The 8,183-nt window shown below is 32.1% G+C and overlaps 2 protein-coding genes across 2 annotated transcripts; both read left to right on the forward strand.

Annotated features, from left to right (window-relative positions):
• Positions 1–2,142: 2,142 nt before the first annotated feature.
• LOC140919666 (uncharacterized) lies at positions 2,143–3,897 on the forward strand. Its single transcript, XM_073366270.1, has 5 exons — positions 2,143–2,216; positions 2,306–2,422; positions 2,510–2,836; positions 2,933–3,226; positions 3,892–3,897. The coding sequence occupies exons 1-5, from the start codon at positions 2,187–2,189 to the stop codon at positions 3,895–3,897; spliced, it is 774 nt and encodes a 257-aa protein (XP_073222371.1). The 5' UTR covers positions 2,143–2,186.
• A 2,413-nt stretch (positions 3,898–6,310) lies between these two features.
• Positions 6,311–7,347, forward strand: LOC101501562 (uncharacterized). The gene has a single exon (XM_012713428.3). The coding sequence runs from the start codon at positions 6,401–6,403 to the stop codon at positions 7,133–7,135; it is 735 nt and encodes a 244-aa protein (XP_012568882.1). The 5' UTR covers positions 6,311–6,400; the 3' UTR covers positions 7,136–7,347.
• The last annotated feature ends 836 nt before the right edge of the window (positions 7,348–8,183 follow it).

Genomic DNA, 8,183 nt, shown 5'->3' on the forward strand with positions numbered 1-8,183 from the left:
TGGTGACCAGTTACTACTATGTGGGTTTTGCATGCATGTTGAGCTTGTTTAAAAAATAACATAACATAACAAAACACAAAAACAATAAGGCCTTTTACAGCGCTTATTTGGAAAAAGCGCTGTAAAAGAGCCTTTTAAAATTAACATAAAGAGACATTTTAGAGCGCTTATGTGGAAAAGCGCTGTAAAAGGCTTTAAAAAACATTCATATAACATAATAACACACGGAGGTCTTTTACAGCGCTTATTTGGGAAAAGCGCTGTAAAAGAGCCTCTTAAAATTAACATAAAGAGACATTTTAGAGCGCTTATGTGTAAAAGCGCTGTAAAAGGCATTCAAATAACATAATAACACACGGAGGTCTTTTACAGCGCTTATTTGAAAAAAGCGCTGTAAAAGAGCCTTTTAAAAATTTAACTAAAGAAGCCTTTTAGAGCGCTTATGTGTGAAAGCGCTGTAAAAGGCATTCATATAACATAATAACACACGGAGGTCTTTTACAGCGCTTATTTGAAAAAAGCGCTGTAAAAGAGCCTTTTAAAAATTTAACTAAAGAAGCCTTTTAGAGCGCTTATGTGTGAAAGCGCTGTAAAAGGCATTCATATAACATAATAACACACGGAGGTCTTTTACAGCGCTTATTTGAAAAAAGCGCTGTAAAAGGCATTCAAATAACATAATAACACACGGAGGTCTTTTACAGCGCTTATTTGAAAAAAGCGCTGTAAAAGGCATTCAAATAACATAATAACACACGGAGGTCTTTTACAGCGCTTATTTGAAAAAAGCGCTGTAAAAGAGCCTTTTAAAAATTTAACTAAAGAAGCCTTTTAGAGCGCTTTACAAAATAAGCGCTGTAAAAGGCTTATAAAAAGCGCTGTAAAAGTGTTACGTATATATAACAGTTACCTCTTCAGTTTCCTCTTCATTACGTAACCTTCATCTCAACCTTCATTTCTTCTCTTCTTTTGCAAACCCTATCATCCCGTCCTTTACGAACCTTATTTCCACGATCATCTCCTTCATTTCGAACCTTATTTCCATCCAAGATCATCTCTCCCATTTCACACAATATATTTTCATTGAAATACGTAACCCTCATTACGTATTTCTTCAAACCGTATTTCTGTGAACCATATTTCTGTGAACTTTCTGCAAACCCTCTTTTCTTTGCATTTCGTCTTTCTTCGAACCATCATTATTCAGGTATTGATGTTATTAAATTTTTGTAATCATTAGAATGCATGTTGAGCTTTTTTAAGATATACTGATACATGTTGAGTTTGTTTATAATAATGCATGATCCATGTTGAGCTTGTTGATGTTATACTAAAGTGCATGTTGAACTTGTTGTAGTTAAATGGATACAAACAAAGATTTAGAAGTTCAAAATGAAGAAGTTGGCACCTCTAAGACTTACGAAAAAGAAGTCAAACGTGGTGCAACTATCATGCAAAGGGTGATTAAAGCACGGAGCAGTGGCATTAAATTTGAGGTATACTATATATACTCTGTTTGCTGTGTGTTTTTTTATCTTTTTTTAGGGTTTAGGGCATGTACTTACTATATGAGTTTATTAGGTTGGCTGGAACGAGAGTGGTCAGCCAGTTGACCCCAACAGCTCCATGTTTGTAAGCTACATTGGGGCTGTTGTTCGTCAAAATGTCCCAATAACAATAGACAACTGGAGAGATAAGGCGTTGAAGGATGCCAAAGATATCATCTGGAATGACATTCAAGTAAATATTTTGATCTACTCTTTTGTCATTTATAATTTTTTTTCTGTAAAATACATTACTTATAATTGTTTTCATTGCAGACCACTTTTGTTCTTGATGAGGAACGAAAGTCATATGTTTTGAGAGTTGCTGGGAAAATCCATCGTGGATTTAGATCCCATCTCTCAAATTTCTATCTAAAAGATAGAGAAGGAAACACAAATGCTGAACCTCCAAAGATATATCAACATTATATATCAAAGGATGAATGGAGTGCATTTGTTTCCAAACGTTCTGACCCGGCGTTTGTCGTAAGTGATTAATTTATTAGCATTTGTGTTTTATTATTCATATTCGTAGCGTATTTTAAATTTTTACACAATTGCTATTTTTTTTTTATATAGAATATTAGTAAGGCAAATCGCGAACGGGCAAGCAACCCAAAACACCCATACAAGAAATCACGTATGGGATATGCACGCCTTGAACAAAAAATTGTAAGTAATTAAACATCACTTGTAATTTGTATTATAAACTATAGTGTGTAACTAATTTGTATTATTTTGTTTATGATTTTAACGAATAGAGAAAAGACACCCAAGCCGATCAACCCTTGGGTCGTCATATCTTATGGAAGGAAGCGCGTGTTAACAAAGAAGGAGTGGTTGATAATGAAAATGTCAAGAAAGTTGTAGAACTTTGTGTAAGTATATTATCACTTTAATATTTTTTAATATTGTATTTTAAAAATGCTATTGAACTTATCTTTTTAATGTTACATGTATTTTAGGAAACTATTGAACAAAGTTCTGAAACTCAAGAGGGCAACAAGGATACGTGCAGGGACATTCTTGGGAAAGTGTTTAATGTCCCTGAGTATTCCGGTCGAGTGAGGGGGAAAGGATTTGGCGTAACTCCCAAAAGCTTTTTTCCTCAAGAGAAGCGCCAAAAACCTTCCAACGAGGAAGTATTAGAGAAGCTCAGAATCTTATCGGAGCAAGTGGCACTCTTGGTGAATACGAATAAAGACAAGCAACTTCCGGTTCAGCTCCAACCTGAAATACAAATGGAGAGTGAAACCGGGAGTTGCAACGTCGGTTTGAAGAGTATTCCCGAGGTAATTAATTACTTACTACTTACTTGCTTATGTAATTACTTATGTATTAAACAAACTTATATATTAACTGTACTTATGTTTTAACTATTGATGTAGGGTGTCACTACATGTGTCCTATACTTGTCCTCGCCGACTCAACGGAAGGTGGGAAAAGGAATATTGCACAATACTTCGGGAGAAGTATTGCACAATATTCCGATCCCCGCGGGCCATGTCAAAGTATCGCCTACGGTTGCTTTCGAACCAACTGCACCGTTGCCCATACCGGACAACGATGGAGATATGAAGTTCTTAAGCGACGCTATTGGCAGTTACGTGGCATGGCCCACACACCTTGTTGCCCTCGAAAAAAAGATTCCCAAGGACAAATCAGTTACATCTCCCGAAAAGGTTTGTCACATTTATTGCCTAAGGTTTTTTATTTTTTCAGATTCAATAAACTAACATTTTACCTCATTTTTGTAGGTCCAAATAAATAAACCACCCCTACAGCCAAAAAAAGGCAGCAGACCTCAAAAATTGGAGGTTAATAGGGCTGCCAAACTACAAAGGCTGGAGGGTAATAAAGCTGCAAAACTTGCAGCAACAAAAAATCTGGATCGGGGAAAATCGGTCGCTGCTGCTGCTGCTCCTAATAAAAGTCAGCCACGCCTTGGTAAATACGGGGCGTGTCTTGACATCCAAATAAAAAGGAACATGGGCAGCAGCAACGATTCGCCCATTGTACAAATGAATCAAGACATCTTTGGAGATGAGTATATTGAATACCTCGAAAAGGAGCAAATGTACGATCTTCTCGAACATAAGGAGCTGAGTGTTACTGTAATCAGCTTGTACATAAGGTAAAAAATACTTTTAATTGCATTTATTTGTAATTAATTAAATGTATTGGTAATTAATCTAGTTTAAAATTTTCATTGAAGGTTTTTGTACGAGAAGGTCGTGTGCACGAGGAAACTGTCAAATAAATACTCATTCTTGTCTCCGCATAAGATGTCGATGTTCAAACTCGATCCAGACAATGTAAAACACTACATTGTAGATATGTTTTTAAGAAATAAAGAAAGTGAACTTAATCTAATATGTTCAATTTTTATATTGCAGTACTTTGCCAATTCCAGTCCATCATATTCTGAGGAAGATCTGATGGAATTAAAGGAAGAATGGTGTCAGTACGTGCTTGACATGAAAATTATTTGATTTTCTGGGAAATAGCTTGCTGCTGGGCAAGGGATCTGAATATTATATGGTAGCTAGTGCATATAATGTATATTCTGTTAGTTATTATATGTAAATGATCATAGGACACAATATATGAACATGCATATGGATCTGAATGTAGTTTAGGTTGTAAATTAGGTTATATATATATACGTATCTGAATGTAGGTAATTAGGTTGTAAATTAGGTTGTATATATGTATCTGAATGTAGTTACTTAGGTTGTAAATTACAGAGTTACATATATGTTAAAAAAGTTACAGAGTTCTGATTTATGTTCTATTGATTGTGTGAACTGATTGTCTATAATATGTTCTGTTCTACTGATTGTGAAGTGATTTTGGATCAAAAATAATTTTGGGTACAAAGATAAAAGACAGCGCTTTTTTAAAAAAATGCCATAAAAAGCTAAAAAGCGCTTTTCATTTCAAATAATTAATTTACAGCGTTTAAAAAAAAAAACACACACACACACACACATTTTACAGCGCTTTTTTTAATAACCGCTGTAAAATGTTGTTCTAAAGCGCTTTAATGGTGCACCTTTTACAGCGCTTTCGTGAGAAAGCGCTCTAAAATGTACAAGAAAAGCGCTGTAAAATGTAGACCCATAATATGAAATTACGGGTGGGCATTTTACAACGCTTTTTTGAGAAAGCGCTGTAATATGCACACCCATATATGAAATTATGGGTGGGCATATTACAACGCTTTTGTGAGAAAGCGCTGTAATATGCCCACCCATATATGAGTTATGGGTGTGCATTTTAGAGCGCTTTTTTGAGGAAGCGCTGTAAAATGCACACCCATAACTCATATAATGGGGTGCATATTACAGCGCTTTTTGTGAAGAAGCGCTGTAAAATGTGCATAACAAGCGCGCGTTGTATTTACATGTTTTATAGCGCTTTTTTAAAAGCGCTGTTGTATCATTTACAGCGCTCGTTTCCACAGCGCTTATTTTTTTGAAAAAGCGCTGTAAATGGCTTAAAAAAAGCGCTGTAAAATCCGTTTTTTCGCGTTGTGGAGGAAATGGATAATGAGTATTTCTTAAGTCACGAAACATTTTTTATTATTCTTTTCACATAATAATTGACTCAATTAACTATTTCACAAATATTAAAAAATAATAATAATAATAAAAATAGAATAATATGTTTATTAAATTATTTTTATCAAATATTGATCCATTTATTATTATCATTAATGTAATTAAACGGTATATATAATAGGATAAAGTAGGTATTACATTTAAAATTAAAATGGGTCATTCATTTTAAAACAAATATTTTTTATGGATGAGTTAATTATTGTGAGATGAAGAGTATATTATATTTTAACAAAAAATCTCAATTTTATTATTTTCTCCGTATCATGGTAAGTGTCACTTTAGCAAAAAAATATTATCTTAAAATAAATATCATTCACAATTTTTAATACAACTTTAGTTTTTTTTTTTTTTTTATAGTACTATCATTCAATGATTATTATATACAGAACTTACAAAATACTATTATAGTATGCATTGATAATAGTATGGGTCGTCTTAAATATTTTGGATGTCTTGTTATAATGTTAAAAATTGTGGCTTCAATTAAAAAAAATGAAATTTTAATAATTAAAAAAATGAATAAAATAAATTTTAATCTCTATAAAATGCCAAAATTTTATTTTAATGCTTATAAAAATAAAATCAACTTTTTAATTCCTAAAAAAATTATTTTCTTTAGTCTCTGTTTTAATTTTTGTTGTTGTAAAAAATGTTATTTTTAATCCTTTAAAAAGGTCCCTGTAATATCAAAATAGATACCAGAAGTAAATAAAATTTGTCTTAGAGACTAAACTTATAATATCCTAATTTTGTATAAATTAAAAATGTGTTTAACCCAAAATCATCCTCTTTAATTATATTATAAAAATTAAATTTGGAGCTTCACCAATTGGGGTCATGTGTTATTGGATTGTTTGCACAACCCAATTGTCGATCATAATAATAATAATAAAAAACTATCAAATTAGTAATTTTTTTAATTTAATTATTATATTTTTTAATATATGTATGAAACAATTTAAATAAATGAGATAGATGAATAATATTTTTTTAAAGTCAAAGACATTCTCAATGACAAAAGCCGTAACTGAAATTAATTAAGGTACCTTTCCAACGTGACCCTAAAGCTAAAGCATGCAAAACCATCAGAGCTTACTTGCACTTCACTAGAATATATTGCACATTATCAAATACGTCACAATTATATATAACCAACATTTTCTTTAAATTAAAATCATGAAACGTGCAATTCTCATCACCAAATTTTGCATCCAACATTAATTTCTCATATCAATGAACACCTTGAATTCTATTCATGTGTCCTCCGAAACCAATCAAATACAAGCCGCTACAAATTATTTTTCCATGCAAATATTAGATTCATCAATCCAAAGTCTAATAAAATCATGGAAGAGAAGGCAAAGATGGTTGTTTCTTTTTAACACATCAAGCCGACAAGATTTGTTGAATAGAGCAACATGGAGAACCCATTTAACCAATTTCCTAGAATCAACAATAATACGTGTGATTTCAATTTCTTTGCTTATTGTAGATCTCATCATCACAATTCTTGAACTATCATCCTCTCTAATTTCATGTGAACAAAATATTGACATAGTAAAGGAAAAATATTTCCATTGGATTGGAATTTGTATTTTGAGTATACTTTCAATAAAGATAATTGCTTTGTTATTAGGGTTAGGGTTTTCATTCTTTAAGCATATAGGATATGTTGTGGATGGGGTTGTGATTATTGGAGCTTTAATTATGGAAGCATTTTTGGAGAGGAGAGGAGGTGGTTTGTTGGTTTTGGTGAGTTTATGGCGTGTGATTAGGGTGGTGGAGAGTGTGTTTGAGTTAAGTGATGAGGCTATTGAAGTTCAAATTGAAGGGATAGTTTTCCAATTTGAGGCACTTAAAGAAGAGAATATTAGGCTCTTGGAAATTATACATGAAAAGGACAAGATGATTGAAAAGCTCGAGGAAGAATTAGATGAGTGTAGGTTGAAATTGAAGCCCTTTCACTAATTCAAAAAATGAAATTCACTTGGTGAACTTATATACTTGTTTAATTCAAGAAACTAGTACTAGTACTTTTTATATATGTTGAGTGGACCAAGTTTAGGTGGGATTTTAATTATCTACCATGTCTTTGTATAGTTTAGGTGGGATTTTAATTATCTATCATGTCTTTATATATGTCTCTTAATCAATCATTTTTTTTGTTTAAATAATTTATTTAATTATCCATCTTTCTCCTAAATACTAAATTCACCAAATTAAGTCTTTAAATAGTAAAGGTAAAAAATCCATTTTTATACTAGGTATACTTAATTGTTGGATAAATGTTGCAAAAAAAAAAAATGGCCTATGTGAAATGAATATTTTTTTTCCACTCTACAAGTATATATATAGGCAAACCACATATGTACTTCCACGGAAAAATATCATTACAATGGTAGAAAAGTAAATATAAGAGTGACACTATATTTTTAAAGTAAAAGACTCCTCTAAAAGTGATGGAATAAAAAATTTATGATAAATTTTAGAAGAAAAAAAATTCACATTAAATAATGGGTACATTGAATCTCCCTAGTAACACTAGAGAATACAAAATCAACAATATAAGATGCATGACAAGAAATCGTACCTAATAGAGACATGATAGGAAGCTCCATAATCAATTATCTAAGTTGAATGATCACATGCAAGATTTGTGGAACTATCATCATGTAAACATCACTATCAGATTCAACTATACTTGTACTTTTATTATTTTTCTTCTAGGAGAACAATCCTTGCAAACCCTTCAAAAACCACAGTGAGGAGGTTTTTTCCGAAAAAATCTTTTACCAAGAGCAGACCCCTCAAAAAATGGTGGATGGGAAAAATTATCGGATTTTAACCTTTGTTAGGTGTATACTCCTCATACATTGAACTGATTTGACCATTTGATAGTTTTGGGAAGATGCAAAAATTGTCCAAGGAGCTTACACAATTTTTTAGGGGTAAAACCTCATTGAAAGTTATTTTTCGACTATTGCCAAACTTGAGATGACACAAAAAAGTTTTTAAT

Source organism: Cicer arietinum, chromosome 3, assembly GCF_000331145.2.
Source record: "Cicer arietinum cultivar CDC Frontier isolate Library 1 chromosome 3, Cicar.CDCFrontier_v2.0, whole genome shotgun sequence".
Classification (NCBI taxonomy): Eukaryota; Viridiplantae; Streptophyta; class Magnoliopsida; order Fabales; family Fabaceae; genus Cicer; species Cicer arietinum.

Excerpts from the sequence above, each read along its gene's own strand:
- LOC101501562 (XM_012713428.3), top strand. The coding sequence starts at position 6,401 with ATGAACACCTTGAATTCTATTCATGTGTCCTCCGAAACCAATCAAATA.
- LOC140919666 (XM_073366270.1), top strand. The coding sequence starts at position 2,187 with ATGGGATATGCACGCCTTGAACAAAAAATT. Across the intron at positions 2,217-2,305 it reads CACGCCTTGAACAAAAAATT|AGAAAAGACACCCAAGCCGA; the intron begins GTAAGTAATTAA and ends TTTAACGAATAG. Across the intron at positions 2,423-2,509 it reads AGAAAGTTGTAGAACTTTGT|GAAACTATTGAACAAAGTTC; the intron begins GTAAGTATATTA and ends CATGTATTTTAG.